The 18,455-nt window shown below is 39.8% G+C and overlaps 1 protein-coding gene across 2 annotated transcripts in view; it reads right to left on the bottom strand.

Annotated features, from left to right (window-relative positions):
• SLC9A7 (solute carrier family 9 member A7) overlaps positions 1 to 18,455 on the bottom strand; it is a 76,910-nt gene that overhangs the window by 25,559 nt on the left and 32,896 nt on the right. For both annotated transcript variants that reach the window (XM_030453474.1, XM_030453466.1), the window contains exons 2-12: positions 15,159 to 15,358; positions 13,911 to 13,988; positions 13,116 to 13,192; positions 11,976 to 12,088; positions 10,570 to 10,675; positions 9,847 to 9,988; positions 5,428 to 5,533; positions 5,005 to 5,093; positions 4,783 to 4,896; positions 2,474 to 2,585; positions 1,050 to 1,203 (exon numbers count right to left, since the gene is read on the bottom strand). In XM_030453474.1, the coding sequence (XP_030309334.1) occupies positions 1,050 to 1,203; positions 2,474 to 2,585; positions 4,783 to 4,896; positions 5,005 to 5,093; positions 5,428 to 5,533; positions 9,847 to 9,988; positions 10,570 to 10,675; positions 11,976 to 12,088; positions 13,116 to 13,192; positions 13,911 to 13,988; positions 15,159 to 15,358 (1,291 nt within the window). The remainder of the gene's footprint in view (positions 1 to 1,049; positions 1,204 to 2,473; positions 2,586 to 4,782; positions 4,897 to 5,004; positions 5,094 to 5,427; positions 5,534 to 9,846; positions 9,989 to 10,569; positions 10,676 to 11,975; positions 12,089 to 13,115; positions 13,193 to 13,910; positions 13,989 to 15,158; positions 15,359 to 18,455) is intronic.

Raw genomic sequence — 18,455 nt, 5'->3', positions numbered from 1 at the left:
ACTAGAAGGTCAAAAAGGGTTCTCCTCCCCCTCTACTCTGCCCTGGTGAGGCCACATCTGGAATATTGTGTCCAGTTCTGGGCCCCTCAGTTCCAGAAGGACTGGGAACTGCTTGAAAGAGTCCAGAGCAGGGAGAGCAAGATGATGAAGGGAGTGGAACATCTCCCTTATGAGGAAAGGCTGCGGGAACTGGGTCTGTTCAGCTTGGAGAAGAGTGAGGGGTGACCTCATCAATGTTTATAAATATGTAAGGGGCAAGTGCCAAGAAGATGGACTCAAGCTTTTCTCAGGGGTGACTAACAACAAGAAAAAGGGCAATGGTTATAAACTGGAGCATAGGTTCTGTATAAATATTAGGAAGAATTTTTTCACTGTGAGGGTGACAGGGCACTGGAACAGGCTGCCCAGGGGGGTTGTGGAGTCTCCTTCCCTGGAGACATTCAAAGCCCACCTGGATGTGTTCCTGTGTGACCTGCTGTAGGTGACCCTGGTTTGGAAGGGGGGGCTGGACGATGTTTCAAGGCCCCTTCCAACCCCTGTCTTTCTATGATTCTATGACTAGCAGGATCCCATTTATCCCAGTTGTTTAGAAAATAACAGGTTTGTTTGAATAGATGTTTAAAGTGCATTCGGTTTAGCACTACCCACTAAAGACTCAATTTATCTTAAAAAACCCCAAAACTTAAAAGGGCAATTACCAAGAGTCAAAAACACAGGGGAATGTCTTAGTATAATAAGAAGAGAGGCTTATATGGTACTAGATGGATATTTTTTTTTTTCCATATAGAGGCTACTGTATCAGGCAACACTATTCCATATCCTACTGGGCTGCCACGGACCTACATACCTACTTGCAGAGCATCTGAGAGCTTTTGGCTGAATCTCTGCATCATCAATACATTCTCTTCACTAGCACTTTCCTTTACAAAACAACGTTCTAAATACTCAGAACACCTGTAGCAAGCATCAAACAAATTCTGTAGTACTCCCAATCAGCACAGTTGCTTCTTGAAAAGTGAAGTTTCCCCAGCATACAGCCCTATACTGACCTGATGTTCAGCCAAGACAGCATGGGAGTTGTCCCTCCACCGACAATCCACACAGTGAAAAAGACAATGAGGAGGGTTGTTGAGAACATCATTTGATGTGAGTAGGTAGCAGTATCTCGTATAGCCAGAGCAAATGCCATGGCTCCCCTGAGACCTAGGAAAAAGAATGAAAAAGCAGAGCTTCAGAAGTGCAACCATGGCTATTTATAACACAGCATCTTTCCTTACTGTCACACAGGCACAAACTGACAGGCAAAAAGCTCAGCGCTCCAGCAAGTTTTAATTCCCTCAGTTTCCCTGACAAATTGTCACGTGGCATGTTCTAGAAATTGGTTTTCCCTGGTAGTTTTCTGTAGCTTATATAATCCACAAGTACTAAGAAAAGGTGTAAATATTTCCAGAAACTAACAGGAAAGAAATGCAGATACAAACAAGTCTTGGACAACAATAAAAGGTATTATGGAAATCAAGCAGGTCCCTGAATCCAAACGAAAATGCACTCTTTTTCAGTTGATTCCATAACTGAAATTTGAGGTTTTGATATGAAATTGTTATTAGCTGGAAAAATATTCTAGTTAATAAAATATGCACAGGAAGACTGTAGTTCTCCCCCCCGCTTCTCTGTCCCTGAAAATGAAACTTCACTAGCAAGGAGAAGCTGAGGCATTTGGCTATTACCAGACTTCTAAAGCAGAGGAATCACAAGATGGTTAAGGTTGGAAGTAACCTTCAAAGGTCACCTGGTCCAACTCCCCTGGTCAAGCAGGGTCACCTGGACTAGGTTGCCCAGAACCATGTCCAGATGGCTTTTGAGTATCTACAAGGTCTGAGATGCCACAACCTCTCTGGGCAAGCTTTGCCAGGACCTGGATACAATAAAACATGTGTCCTGAAGTTTGGAGGGAACCTCCTGTGCTTCAGTTTGTGGCCACTGACTCTGGTTCTGTCACTGGGCGTCACTGGAAATAGCTTGGCTCCCTCTTCTTTACATCCTCTTGTGTACAGAGGCATCCCAAACACTTCTTGAGGGTGCACATGTTTAGACATACAGACATACACTCCATGATTTGCTTTAAATGACAAGCTTACAGTTATTTGTGTGATGAAAATCATAATTAAGTCAAATACCTTATACTTAAAAATAACCCTTTGGAGATACATCACAATTCCCCCATTCCCTCCAGATGCATTTCAAATGAAAATACTCCATTCCCAACATGAGGTGACTGCTTGCTGCAATCAGCTGGTATTCCAAGATATCACTCTTCACAGACACGACACACTTTCCACAACACACTGCAGCAGCCATTAACTCTTCTATTCAGGATGCAGGGATGTGGATCATGTAAGCAGAAGGTAGTACTATGAATTCCTTATCTGTTAAAAATGAGACCTTTTGCTTTACCAAACATATTTGCCTTTACCTGAAAACATCATCATGTGCTGAAAGTTCCAGCTGATCTTATGCCTTCTGCCCAGATTCAACAAGCAGGAGAGGGGGTAGATGTGTGCAGCTCTGCCCAAAAAGATTGCAACCTGTTCAGAACTGAGGGTTAAGGATTTCCCTTTCTGGAGGTAAGCACTTCTAGGTACCTGACTGCAACATAGAACTTGTTTTAGTGAGATGCGTACAAAATGGTATCAAGTGTCCTTGTTATCTCTTCCTACATGAAACAGACTTCCACCAATTACATGCACAAAGAACTCATTGCACAGAATGCAAATTTTAATTATCATAACAAAGTTTTTAAATGCACAGTGAAATTATACTTGTGAATTTATTTGTCAGCACTGGAATGAAGTTCAAAAAGGGTAGTAAGAGTATTGCAGCAAGTCATGGAAGTAGGTGCTAAGGTCTTTCCTTCCTTTACTGTGGTGTAAAGCATCTAGTGGTTCCAGTGAAGAAGCAGAAAGCTGAATACACTCTCTACTTTCTCAGGAACACTTTGAGACAAACTAGAATGGTGTATTGAAATCCTATAAAACCACCACAATCAGCAGCCCACCAAACATTGATCATTTGCTGCTGGCATAACAATATTAGGAGAATGAAAGAGCTCTTCTATAGAAATTAAATAAAACCATATAAGAGCTCTAGACACCACTGGGTTGTTGCCACAGCTAAAGTGAAGTAATGCTGCCTGCAGGAAATTCTCTAAAAAAATTAGATTGATTATTACATTGTACAAAAAGCTTTGTGTAATTACTTCAAACAACTTGCACAGCAGTCCTTTGAAGGACTGCTCAAGTCAGACACCACAAGCCATCATGACCAATGTACATACAAATAATGGCTAGGGTATTGTCAATGACACTAAGGCATTAGCTCTGCCTTTGCAGTCCAACATTTCTCTTTCAACAACTATTGATACCTCTACATTTCACCCCCCCAGGGTGTTAACAGGGACAGTAGCTCTTGAGGAAAAATACAGATGCTTGTACTAGCTGCCCTCCTCACATATGTACAAAGAACACTAAAGAGGCAACAGACATTAGGTGCAGTGGTAGAAAAAAGATATAGAAAATGTAATACAAGGTAGGTGGGTAGGGAGAGAAAAGAACAAAATAAATACTGAAAACAAACTTTAAGTCAGATGGCATAACCCGAGAGAGGACAGAAGGCCACAGCAAAATGAAAAATTACAATGCTTAGTATACCAGCCACGACTATTCTGTTCATGTCTTCATCTAATGGCTACAGGGCTCTGGAGCATTTTTTAGGTCAGAAGAACAGATGTGAGGAGACACAGGAGAAAACATTGCTGTTTAAGAAAAAAAAGTAAATGGCCAAAGAAAAATAAAGACAAATGTGATAAATGCCTAGAAGCAATACAGAAATGAGAGAAAACAGTAGAAAGGAGAGAAAATAAGTACATTCTGGATTAAGGCATCCTTGTATGTTTTTTCATTGGGTTTTATCACCATTGCTGATCACTCAACTCCTGCAGGAGGCAGAGAGAAATCAAGACTAGCAGACTAGCTCCCATTGCTTCATGCACACTCTAAACTGCCCTGAATTTTCAAGCAGCCAGGAATATAATGAGGAAGTAGTTACATAAACTATTTTAACAGGGGTGGGGTGCAGAGAGAAATCCAGTGGTTCCCTGCTTACACGAGTGTGACCACTACAAAAGTGTTCAGTTCTGGTGAATTTGAGAGCCAGGTATCAAGTTAGCCAGGGACAACAGAAACTGGATTCCCACCTCCAACACCAGCACCTATAGCAGTGTGTACCTTTCATGGAACAGTCTGTGCCACAGCTCCCTCCTCCCCTCACCTCAAATCCTGACCTCTACACCTTTGGGGCACTGCTTGAAGGTAATCTGTTCACCCACAATCCTCTTTATTTGATTGAAGTCTGTCTGCTTTCTCCAAAGGACTGTTAGAAGTGAACAAAAAACCAAATCCTTTTCTATGTGTCCAAAGTTTGAGTGAAGAATAACACAAGCACTGCCTGCCTGTCAATAGCCAAGTCACATTGAAAAGCATATTCATTTCTTTATCTACTGAAATTATGTGACTTCTAGGACTTGCTCAAGTACAGACCCAACAACTGTGTGGCACAGAGGCCTTAAGGCTTTGATCTAAGGGCTAACCAAAGACTCTTTTCAAAAGAAAACATCAGGGAAACTCAGGTCAGACACCATTCTCTATTTGGTAAAGCCAACAGACACCCTGAGTTTTCAAGCACATAAGATTATAGAGAAACCTCATACAAATCAAAAAAGGATACAAAAGCTCCAATGATGAAAACTGGGCTGAATATGTGCTTCTGGAAAGTAAACAGTGCCAAACCCATATAAGAAAATATGAAGTTCTCAGCCAGGAAGTGCAGTACTTCAAAAAGCTAGGGAAAAAAAAAAATGTTAATGACCAAACAGCAAAGATGCTTTTAAAAACAAATACATGATTTACTATAGCAATATTCTGTATAAAAGGTGAAAGACAGTCTTGCCTGCTTAGTACGACTTCTGGATTCAACTGACAAGTTATTGTATGTATAATGTGCCTGGGTAATGCCACAGAAAAGGACAGCCACCACACCTGTGAACAGAAACACTTGAAAAATCATTCTGTTTTATGGTTATTCAACACATTTTCCCTTCCCAATTTCTGCTAAATTTATACATCATCTTTAATCTTGAGATTTTATGAACCTTATTTTCAAGGCAGATTTCAGGTTGGAGGTGGTATATGAACCAAACCATTGCTCTTAAAAGCTTTCTTTACACAGTGAGCTGCACCTTCAGTGGTATTGTATAGAACATAAAAAGTGTTTTAAGTAGAAGAGCATAAGAAAGTTTCAATGAGAAAGTGGAATAATAGCTGCTAAAATGGACAGGACTTCTGTCCTCCATGCTCTTGAATCACAACTCACCAGTAAATCCACAAGCTTCTGCCAGCAAGAAAGTGCTCCAGGACATGAGGAAGAAGAGAGCTGTTTCCAGCAGGGGGAAGCAGTGCAACTTGGTAAACTTGGTTACGTTAAGTCACTTGTTAAGGGACACACACACAAAAAAATCCTTTGGCTTCCTAAAAACACAGTATTTACTAAAAAAAATTTTACATGCTAACCACCAAAACTAGCTGGAAAACAAAACACTTCTAGTGCTGAAAAATATCAGTTCCATCACATCAAGACAAACTTCAGAATCAAAAGTCACTTTTGGATATTTTCATTGTAAATCCATGGCATAACTGTACCTCCACCTCTTTCAGGTATCATCTTATTCTATGCCTTGTTTTCCTGAAAAGTGCCAGCAGTGAAGGGATTTATACCTGGCATTCCTTTCAGATTGTGTGTTTTGGTTTTTCAGGGGTTTTTTTGTTTTGGGGTTGATACCATGCCTGGCTCCCAGTGAAGATTCCCCCATATTTTTAAATACAACATAAAATACATTCAGAAGCATTTAATTCATAGAGCTGTTCTTGACTACAGCAATGCTAATATCAAGTAGATTCATCAGAATTTTTCTGCTTAGATTTGCTGACAAGTGTTTTTCAGAAAGTGTGGCTACTTCTGTACTTTTGAGGTAAAACAGAATCTCTGTCTGCAACAAAATGTATTTCTTTTGCTTGTTCTGATGCTTTTTGGAGTAAAAGCCAGCTCAATCAGAGCAGCTCAGTTTTACAGTAGGAAGAAGAAACAAGTTCATCTTCCAGAGGAGAGCAAAACTTGAGCAACATATACTGGATTAACAGTTCATACAGCTACTATATATTTAACAGTAGTGTTAAATATAGCTCTTCACATACTGCAAAAATGTTTACATATTTATAGAATTTGGGGGATTTGTTTGTTTCTTCATCACTACTTCAGCAGCAGTCAAACTGTGAGCAGCTCTATGCACAACTCTACCAGAAGGCATGGAAAGAAACCATGTCCTACCAGGAATGCTCAAGAAATCCCTGGTCTTTCTGAAAGCTAACAACTTAGCACAATCTTTTCTGAAACCTAATTGTCAGGACAGCAAGAGCACAGCAAGGACATTTGAAACAGTAAGATGATAGCACTCTCCCCTGCCCATCTGAGGGCAATTGGTACCTCAATGAACACATCAGGGATGCACCATCATCCACTATTGCTCTCCAGAGCTGCATCCTGGGCTTTCTGCAGCACTACAGAATCTCAAGCTAGTGGCAGCATTGCTGCCTGGGGAGTCATGGCTCAGTTTCAGACAGGGATGTTAAAAGCAGGACCTCTTTTTACAGAAAACTCCCTGGTGCTGTGGGGCTCACAGAACTCTTGACTGCCTCCTGCAAGCAGCAGCCAGAAGGCTCAGCAGAAACAGTATCTTGTGGCCTGTATCACAGAACAAGGTGTTTACAACAATCCACAAATGATATAACACCAGAGGGGACCAGCTGGCAGCATTAGGATGTAGCATCCTGGTTAGGATGTAGCAATCCAGAAGCCAGCCACCCGCTCCCCACCCACACCTACTTCTTGTTGGCATTCTTCTGCTAATTCGTAGAAGTACAAGGGCTGTGAAACACAGACTCCATCCACAGGTTCAGCTGCAACCATCCTTTGTCAGAAGGTTGCCCTCAGAAAAAATCCCAAGCCATTATGCAAAAAACAAAATAATGTATTCTCCAAGACAGTTGGCATTACACCATACAGTCACAGAACAATTAAATGGTTTGTGTTGGAAGGGGCGTTAAAGATCATCTCATTCCAACCCCCCTGCCATGGGCAGGGACACCTCCCACTACCCCAGGTAACCCAAAGCCCCATCCAACCTGGCCTTGAACACTTCCAGGGACAGGGAGGACAGAAGCTGCCACAGCTTCTTTGGACAACCTGTCTATCTATACACCACCCTCACAGGACTGAATCTACTCCTAATGTCTAATGTCAATCTATCCTCTTCCAGTTTAAAGCCACTACCCCTTGTCCTAAAACTACATGTACTTGTAAAAAGTCCCTCCCCTAGCTTTCTTGCAGGCCTTCTTCAGTACTTACTGGAAGGTCACTATAAGGTCTCACCAGAACCACCAACTATAAAACTCAGCAGCTTTTTTAAAGCAGCTGCTAATTCCCCACACAGTTGCTTCTCCACATGAACAATTTTTTCTGGAACTTTTAAGGATGCACTGTTATAGTCAACTGAATTCCCCCCTGCTCCTCAAAACAATCTCTAAGATCATGCTCCTGAAGCAGCAACATCCATTTTAGCAACAATTAGAACCCATCTTCCAACAGAGTATTCAGATGATCCCACTGCAAGTTTATCCCAGTGCCAGGCTCAAAAAACATTACTGGATACTTAGGAAACTGCAAAGTCCCTCCACAGGAGAGGAAAAGGTTGAGCTTTGTTTCCCTGAAGTTAGGCCAAGGGGCTTGCCAGAACCAATTCCTTATTTCCCAACTTTTCTGGCAACTTTGTGAATCAAATTCTTTATGCTCCTGTTGTTACAAACATGCCAATATCACACCAAACCATTTCATTAAATCTGAAATGAAACTGTGTTCATTATTTTGGAGGAAAATTAATCTGAGAGAAAGGTAAGGGAAAAATGCTACATTTTCTTATTTCATAAAACTGACCAAAATGAAGAGTTAATTCAAATTAAATTATTATTTCTGTTTTCCTAATTTACTTTATTCCTTATACATGGCCTTTTGTCTCACTTCATTTCAACCAGGCAGATTCTGCAATTTAGGAAGAAAATACAAAGTGGTACAATACTTTAACTGTTATAAAAATAACCACAGATTGTCAGGTCAAGACAGCTTGCTGAAAGCCAGAACAAGTCCTTGTATATTATCTGCATCCTATTTATAAACTAAGTGTTTGGTTTGTTTTCAAAGAAAAGGCATGACTGCATGAAACCCCTTGCTCCCAGGGAAGTACAGTTACAGGTACTCCAAAGCTACAGGAATAACAGTCTGTTAACTTAATTCATGGCTTAAGTTATGTGTTCTAACGAGCTATACAGACAGTAAAATGCAAATTTAGTTTGCTTCTAGAGTACTGCATGACATTAAGCACTTTTTGAAAAGAAAACAGTTCAAGTCGTGTAGATGAGCAATTTGATTTTTTTTGTTGTTGTTCTTTTTAAAAACAACACCAAAAAAAAAAACAAAAATCAAAAACACCCCACAGAGCCTCTCTTCTTAGCAGCCTCCCCCATCCCAGCTTCATATCACCCTCCTGAGCACAAACGTTAGACACAGCAAGAACCAATTGCTGCTTCAGAACCATGATTTTACAAAATGGAACTGAATGCATTTCACTGTAATTAATAGCCAAGCAGCAAGCCAAAAAAACACAGTCACGGCATTTGAGCAGCTAGAGCTGTGAATGGCCAGTAGTCTAAAAGCCAGATGAAGAATCATGGCATGGTTGTGGGTCACAGCGACTGCAGAGGAGCGGAACTGGAAGACAGAAGAGTAAAGCATCTACAGCACACCTTCCCCCTTACACCTGAAGGATTTCATTACACAGACATACCAGGAAAATCTGCATAGGGTGGATAAAACCAGGACATGGTTGAGACATTACTGTCTAAAATGAAGAGTCACAATTGATGATTATTGTACAAAATACCACATTTTACCCCTTCAGGCCAGTTTGCAGAAGACTAGACAAACCAAAGCAAACTAGGACACGTACAGATGTGGTTATCCCAGACAGTCTGAAAGTAAATAAATTTCAATATTTTTTTTCCCAAAGCAGCACTGTGACTTCTGGAGCAGGTCAGACTTAATGTCTACAGCCTAAGTCTAAATCAAAACCCTCGTATTGATTGCCTGCTCAGTGCCTCAGAGCTGTAATCAAATAGCAGCAGTTAGCTTCAAGCAAACATGAGAGATCATGCAAAACACATCACGTTATGATGTGGTGGAGATACAGTGGAGATACAGTCTTATACAAGATGGATGATATCAGGTTTCCAGCAGAAAGTTTAAATATAGTGCTCGGAGAACCCCCTGGGGTCAGAAGGAGCTATTAATGAGTTTGCTGACGACAGAAACAAACAACAGTTATCATGCAAGACATATTTCAAGCCTAATAATAAAAACTGTTTTCCTCGTTTCATAAAAAGAGACTAAACATTAGGACATGCCCATTTAGGATCTTCCCCTGGCTTCCAGCATGCAGCAACATCATTAAATACCTAAGTGCCTATAATGCCTTTCTATAAACAAAGGTCACATGAATACTGATCAGGTCCACTCACTCAGATTAAAACAAGGTAGAGGAATTTTTTCTCTAGTTGGAAAAGGAGAGCCCTGTTAATACCTGAATGTGGTACTTAGTCTGCAAGAGCTAAACATGAAAAAGGATATCAGAGCTGTCACAACCCCCGTCACTGCCCCCATCATGAAAGAACCACTGAATATTCCCAGGAAAACACCAACAGACTTGAAAAACGCTGCTGCATCAAAAGCATGGGTATTTTCACCTGTTGGCTGGTAGGCAACTATAGATCTAGAAAAAAAAAAGTAACACAATGAGAAGTTAGAAGTTACGTTACGAAGCTTTATTCTCCTACAACATCTGAGCAACAACTGGAGAGGCAATCCCATACTGAAGGGAAATTTGCCTTGCGTACGTGTGTACAAGGGATCCTAGGAAATGTGTGAAATGTTTGTTTATTGAGTTCAAAAGAACCCATTTACATTTAGAATAACATTTCTCAGGGGAAAAAAAAGGAAAGAAAAAAAGAAAGAAAGAAAAGAAAAGAAAAGAAAGAAAAAAAGAAAAAAGAAAAAAAAAAAGAGGAAAGAAAAAGAGGAAAAAGAAAAAAGAAAAAAGAAAAGAGAAAAAGAGGGAAAAAAGTAAAATAAAAAAGAAAAATAAAAAATAAAATAAAAGGAAAAAATAAAAAAAGAAAAATAAAAAGAAAAAGAAAAAGAAAAAAGAAAATAAAAAAGAAAAATAAAAAAGAAAAAAGGAAAAAGAAAAAAGGAAAAAATGAAAGAAAAAAAAAAAAAGGAAAAAAAACCATTTTGGACAAATACCAAAAGCAAGTAAGTAATTTCAGAGTAGAAATCTAGGCATTTACTTACGAAGATAAAACAATGGCAACGGCGTCATTCAGCACACTCTCCCCAAACAGAAGGGCATAGAGATCAACATCAGCATGCAGCTCATTGAATATTGCCAGCACAGTAACTACAGAAAGGAAGGAAAAGGAAAAAATAAAACATGCTGGCTGACTTCAGAAACAACTGAGCAAGCTGGTGGAGCAGACTTTCCAGTTTGCCTCAAGGAACAAACCCCAAGAATTGAAGCACAGGATAAAAATGAAGCTGGGAACCAGACCTACATGTAAGTGATTCCCATATCAGTTCTAGGGCAGCTCCTTCAGGAGGCAACTCTGTTGTCCTCCCATCTGCACAGTGTTTCTAGGAAAGGCGCCGTGATAATTGGCATGGGGCAAATAAAGTACTTCTACCAAAGCACTGGTGTTTTTTGCAGAATGTTCCATACGTGAAAATCAACAGAATCTTGTGCAGCTCTTGCTATTTGTAAAGGCTGCACGGATTGCTGACATAGCTCTAATTAGTTCAGCCACTGTGAAATAATGCTAATAAACCTAGGTATTCTCCAAAGCATACACTATGTCACAGGAGTGTGCATTCATTCCAAATTTGAACAGGGCAAGACTGCTAAATACTTCACCATCCTTTAAAGAAACTTCAAGCACAGCCTTTCATCTCAAACTGAAGATGTTCCCATATACGAGCTTCAAAATTAGGTGGTGATTTTTGCATAAGTTGTGTGCAACCACCAGCTGTTCAGAGCTCATCTCAATCACAGAAGCTACTTCCCATTTTCACACAAATCACCACTGAGCACCCCACATTAGTGGTTTTAAATGTCAAGCTTCATACTTCACCACTCCTTACCACAGCCCCTGACACACACCAGCTCTCCAGACTGACCTGCCAAGCAGAGACACATCTGAGAGTCTGCTGGACTAGGTCATTTTGGTAAAAAATCAAATTACTTTCCCAGAAGAGCATTCTTCTGCATAAACTTGTTAAACATGAAGTTCATTTGAAGGAGAAAAGAATAAATTTCCCCACACCTGAAGAACCTAAAAGCCTCAAATATTCCTCTTAAATCATCCAGTATCCCAAGCAATGCATCCAAAGAAGGAAATCCTTCTAGATTTGCAGTCTTAAACTTGATGCACACTCAACAAAAAAACTACTGGGGAAAGTATTTGAACAGGGAAGTTATATTTTTCCCCAAACATTACCATCACATCATACCAGTCGAGCACCAAGGCAACAGAGAACAGCTTTAACAGCACTCAGAATTTGTGTACCTTTCAGAGCAGAGGATCAGAGATACCAGCACAGCAGAACAGACACTAAAGTGCTGTTAATATCTTCACACTGTGTAGCCAAATATCCTAGAAATGGTGTTATTTTCAAAAGTTATTAAAAAATGTTCAGCAAGCTACCTGGATCAGTGGCAGATATTATTGCACCAAAGAGGAGGCAGTCGGTATAATAGAATTTACCAGAGAGCTGACCCACCAACTTCATTAGTTTCACAACTCCATACATAAGATTCCTGAAGAGAAAAAAGATACAACAGCCCAAGTCAAGCAACTTGGTGCATTTCAGACAGGCAAAGAAAAAGCACAAGCAACACTATTTCAGGTAGCCTCAGTTATGCTCAAGTTGTGAGACACTGCCACAATTTAACACTAAACTCTCAAAACATAAATTTCAAGTGATTTATGACCCAGAAGATATAATTTAAAACCAGGAAGTAATGAGTAACAACTGTTCACACACCCAGTACACAGAATCTACAGGTTGTTTCCTTTTTTTTTCACCAAAGAGAACATTTTCCTACTGGAAATTCCCCTAAGTATGGCTTCTCCCAACACAGTCCATAGGCCAAAATCTCTGAGCTAAGAACAGCTTTCAAAGTACTTTTCTAGTGAAATTCTTTGAGAAGGAACCAAGGTAAATTGTGCAATTTGGATTTCTGTATTTCAGAATACACATACACCAGACTACTATGTGCAGAATAAGAAACCCTATGCAAAGTAAACCAACATGACTAGCTATCTCAAACTGTGAATGTACACATAAAATTATATATATAAAATTATATAAATTATATGTAATATTATGTATATATATATATATATACATACATATATATATGTATATATATATATACACGCACACACACATGCAGAGAAAGAGAGTGCGTGTGCATGCATGTGGGCACTGAAAGGGACACCTCTAAAAGTCTGACAGCTAAAATTCTATTGCAAGTACTGTTTATGAGTCAAATTATATTCTGTTCCAGCAAGAGTCTAACAAGGTTTTATTTTGGGCCAGACCAAAATGGCACACTTTAGTACTGTGGACTTGTCAAGTCATTTGAACTTGACAATATCATTTCAAGGGACAGTTTTGTTTAGAAGTGGGATAAATCTCAGTGAAATTACATATGCATTTTTGCCTGGAGGATACACAAATAAAATCCTCAAAACAAACATATTACAAAATTGAGGCAATCTGGAAGGCTCAACATACCCTCTTTCATACAGAAAGGAACTGGTATCAGAGAGTTCACTTACCCAATAATAAAACAAGAGACTGCTGTTCCTAAAAAGGCATAAGCCAATATGGACCCCAAATTCCTGAAAAAGTGTCTCTGCATGGGAAAAAAGAGTTTTACTTACTTAATTACAACAAGTCCTATCACCTGTTCAAAAACATAGAGCACATTACTATACTTGCATTAATACACAGAAACAGTTCTCCATTTCAGAGAAATGATTCAATTCAGTGTAAATTCTACCTGATATCAATAAATTGAATAAACCAAATCAGAACCATGCATTAAATCCTACTGAATACTAAATAGCTTACTGACAGGAAGCATTTCACAAACATGTATTCATAAGAGGTGTAAGAGTTAGCTGCAAAACTGAAAACCAGCACCAATTCATAGCATCTTCAAGCAAAAGCAGAATTCAGGTCCTTCTGCCATTCAGGGTCTGGCACACCCCCACTGATTTAAGGTTTGGGTCCACTTCTCATCATAATTTACTGCATTTTGATATTCAGGAAGGACCAAAGCAATTCATAGCACAAGCTCATTTACTTTAAATGAAACTGACATTAACTTCTGGCAAATTCAAAGGAAAACAAATCATCAAGTTTAAATAGAGTTCAGTGTATTTATAGTAGAAAACAAATGTATTTTAAAACAATATGATCTAACCATCTAGGGAGGAAATGAGATTTTTCTTACTGCCATTAAAAATGTGTGTGAAATGGAGACTGCACTCCTCATCATATCAGCATCTTGCATTTTTTAGAAAAACTTTTTAAAAAAAGTTATTGTCTGCATATATTATTACACTTACTTTCTTCAGGCTATAACCGGCATGAAAAATAATTGGAGGTAACAGAATGTTGAAAAAAACTTCTGGGTCAAATGTTACCTAAAAAATGAAACATGAAACTTCAATTAGAAACAGGCATACACAAATGATTCCGTCAATTTCCGCTTTCATTTTTTGTCAACTACTATTTTTGATTGTTGAAATAGCTACATTGGCCCTCCAAAGTATCCATCATTTCTGCACATATGCAGCAGCAAAAAGCTGCAGCTCTTCTTGGTAAACAGGATCTAGAAAAACCAGGCAGTACAGCCACAGTTATTGTAAGTGAATCAAGTCAGAGACAAGACTGGTTTTCAGGAACTGGGATTATACATCACTTCCACGTAATTCAGTAGTAGCTCCAAATACCCATGAAATGCTACACTACAGCAAGGAGTGAAAGACAATATTTAAAATCCAAACAGAAAATCTGTATGCATGTGAGCCTCACTCAGTTCTCTTCACCCCCTGTCTAAACACAGGTTAGAAGACAAACCCAAGTGTGCACTCCCAGAATAGGATTGATTTCAGCTAACTTTATACATCCATAGCAGACAAGTAGGTATAAGCAGACACCTAAGCTCTCTTTATAGTCAGCAGAAAGAAGTATTTTTAGGTTACAAACCTTGAAGTCTAAATCCTAGTTTGAAGTTGCAAATGCTTCAAAGTCTAGCTTTGATACACCCAAAAGTTGGTTAATCCCTGACACAGAGTAGAGTAAGAAGCCAAACAGCAGATCTGAGTAACTGTTGATAGATTAATTTCACTTCCAACACCAGACTGTCTCATTGGGTGGATTATAGGGATGTAAGCCGGAACTATCTCCTGACAGCAAATAAATGTAAATGTCCTAGGAAAATAAGCCTCTAAGAAACAATCACTTTTCACCAAGAAATTATTATTTTTCTTATATTGCTTTATACAAGGCAGCATCGGGCTTTTTTTGTTCATCTGGTTCTACAGACTAGAAATGTACATTAACAGCAATTAATCTTCAAACAGCAATTGGAGGCTATGGGAAAACACTACATACATGCAAGAGAGTACAGTTCACCAGCAGCAATATAATACAGAATGTCCTTTTGAATTAGGTATTGAAGTGCTGCTACTATCAGAAGCACAGACACTTGATACTACCTAGTGCTCAAAGGAGATGGAAAGGGGAGGAGGCAGGGCAGTGCAGATAAAGGAGAGACAGTCAGCCAAGCACAATAAATGATCTACCCTCACCTTTCTCAACATATCATTTTGCTCCACGTTGTGGATCTTCCCAGGGCTTATTTCCCCTTTGAGTGTGTACTCAAAGAACTTCCCACTGACGTTGACCAGCAGGGTTGTAAATGGCCTGTCCTCCTGAGAGCAGCTGAAGGGCTTGTCGTGGCCACTGCTAGAGGGAGTCCCATATCTCAAGATCACCCCAACTATGAGTCCTGGAAGAAAATTAAAAATCCATGAGGCTGATTAGCTACTCCCATACCTAACTTTCTAGTTTCAAAGAGCATCCAAGATGTAACACATGAACCTTACAAGCATACATGCAGTGTAAATATTTTGCAGTGAATATTTACTGACAGTTTCCTACAGAGGAAAAGAAGCCCTGAGCACATCAAAACTCCTGATGAAGTCATAAATTCTGTTATCTGTCTGAAGTGGCAAACAAAACACTTTGGTTTGTATTTTATCTTCCTCGCCCTCATTCACACCTCTAACACATAAACCCTGAGTTCAATGAGAAGCTAAAAACCAGGACACATCAAATACATTTCACCTGCCTGAGATCAGAACTGAGCAGATTGCTGGCATTGCTGGCACATAAATACCGAAAACATACGACCATAATTGAGCTGAAACCGTGATGCTTGGCCATAATCTTTTACAGCTGCAGAAAGGATGCAGCTTTTCTTCCTGGTGATTTTAAGGAAGCAAACAACACTTTGTGCATGAGCTCCTGCATACTCTGCAAACTAAAATTCAGATGACACACACAAAGAAGCCAACCACATGTCTTTTGCAAGCATTTTCCACATTTCATGAAAACAAAAATAAAGGTAAAAAATTAGCAACTGTAAGAGGTCCAAGATCCAGGAACGTAAGTACTGGTCAAGACAGTCTAGATAAAATCCAACCAGAAAACACTTCCAGTAAATGTATCAACTTAAAAACACATCAAACGCAATCACAAAAAATAACTTGCAACGTAAAGGAAGGTTCATGAAAGGAGACTGGAGAAGCACGAGGTTTTAACTGAGCACACTTCCTTTTACAGGGTACTAAGATAAGAAAAAGACCCCAGTTCTGCACAGAGACCATGTGAGAACAGTCAAACTGTTTTTGGTCTGGTAACAAATTGATACCCACTTTCTAATGACTCCCCTGTCGCCTTAGGATGATCTGCAATTTAATCCTTGTTCCAGACAACTGCAAGATGAAGATGGATGTTTGATTCTTTTGTTGAGAATGCAGTAGTCAGTGCTGGCTGTGCTCCCTGTCACCCTGTCTCTGCAACCATAAATATATTCTCCAAGATGCTAAATGAAGTTGACAGGTAATGATCAGATAATAAATGAGGTTATAACAAAGCAAAAAAAAGTCCTGCCACACAGCACTAAAGCCCCCAAACTTATGTTTGTTGCACAGTGTAAGGAATAACCAAACTGTACCCCTAAAAAGCCAAGACAAAGAACACAGCTGTTTTTCTTCCACTTCAGAGTGGAAAGCACAACTTTAATGCAAGACAAGGTACAGCAGGTATTTGCTGTGACATTGGCGGGAAACTCATCTCCAGTCCTCTCTCTGCTATCAACACAACATAGTGGCAACAAGATCATGAAATAGCAACTGGAAGATTAAGCTGTATTTTATTTAGAAAAGAGAAGTACATAGTCCAAGAGAACACAGAAGAAGAAACCTCCCGCTCAGCAAGATAAATCTACTTACTGGAATTTAAAATGCTGACTATTTAAATACAGAAGCATGCTCCTAACAACCCTGGAGCATTTTACAGCTATGCGTGACAGATGCAGCAGAAGTGCAGCCCTGCACAAAGTGACAGGTTAAGGGCAGTCACCTCCTACCACCTGCACTACCAGTTAAGGCTGGAGACATTGCCACCAACCCAGCCAGGCAAGCAAATTTCAAAGCTTTCTGCTGCTCTCACCACCCTCACACCAAGAAAACCCCAGGCTCACAAAATACATCAAGAAGACTGGTTGTGTTAAACCAAGCCAGCATCAGCCAGAAATCCTGTAGTAAGCCAGAAACTAGAATTAAAACCGTACAGATGAGCTTACACATAGGAGTGGCACAGAGCCAAATTATACTGCTACTAAGCTAAGAATAGAGAGGGGGACACTGACAGACATAATAGCTTCTTAGGCTCAGAGAATGTCCTTCAGTGAATCCATTGCAAAAGCAGATGGGAAACCCTCACTGCTATTGCATTAGGGAGATGCACTGGAGAGCAGGATTATACAACTGGATATAATCCACACAAAAACACTTCCTTTCCAAATTTATCATATACCAGTGATTTTAGAACAAGTTTTGAAGATACGGCAACTCCATCCGTAACCAATACCCAGTGTCTGAACTGGAACATCCTTTAACCCTCAGTGTCCCAGCTAACACAGCTACAGGGGAATATCCTGTTTTCATATACCTTCTGCTGATAAAATACCAAACTGGACAATCTTTGGCCCCAGCACCACGTTGTTCAGGAACATCTGCCGGCTGCTGCCAGGCTGCTGTCTCTCAGTAGGATGCAGCTGGGACCAGAGGGGCTGGTGTCAAGGCAGGAGGCCAGCAGAGGCAGTGGCAGCTGCTCAAGGCAAGGTGCAGCTACGTGGGACTCTTGTGAGAGGAAATTAGTGTGAAAATAGAAGGAAGCCACACAACTACAACAGCTTCATTAGCCAAGAATACTTGGTAGTTCAAAAAGGTGAGTTGCAAGGGGAAAGTTCTTGCAAAGGCACAGGCGTACTGATATATTTATCATGCAGTCCCAAAATAATAGGCTTGGAACATTAACGTGAAATGCATCAGCTGGACACGTTTGAGATGTGAGCAGAGGGAAGGCTGAAGTAATTAATGTTTTTCAAAAAAAAAAAAAAAAATTAAGGTCTTTATGGAAAACCATATGGAAGGATTTTCAGTTTTCTGATGAGCATCAGGTCTTCTACATGCTTCAGACTTACTGGACTTGCTATACAATTCCTACATCCTGTATCACTTGATAAAGCAACATTAATAAAGCTTACACATTTAGTCAAGCCCCGAGGTCCCAAAAACTAAAAACCTAAGCACTTTTTGGACAGACTGAACAGCCTGATTTACAGCTTCAGAAAGGATGCCCTTCTAAGCTGCCTGCAATGAGGTGTTTTATGGGGAGTCAGGGCATTCTTTTTAAGTTCTCTCTGGATGCTTGATTTCAACCATTTCTGGAAAATCAGAGTTGCAGCTGCAGAACAACAACAGAAAAGAGAGACCCAAAATCACTCACTGGACAAACCTAGGAGGATACTCTAAACT

The sequence above is a fragment of the Calypte anna genome, chromosome 1 (genome assembly GCF_003957555.1).
Source record: "Calypte anna isolate BGI_N300 chromosome 1, bCalAnn1_v1.p, whole genome shotgun sequence".
Taxonomy (NCBI): Eukaryota; Metazoa; Chordata; class Aves; order Apodiformes; family Trochilidae; genus Calypte; species Calypte anna.
Note: the sequence above shows the minus strand (reverse complement) of the source record. Positions and strands in the feature narration are given on the sequence as shown.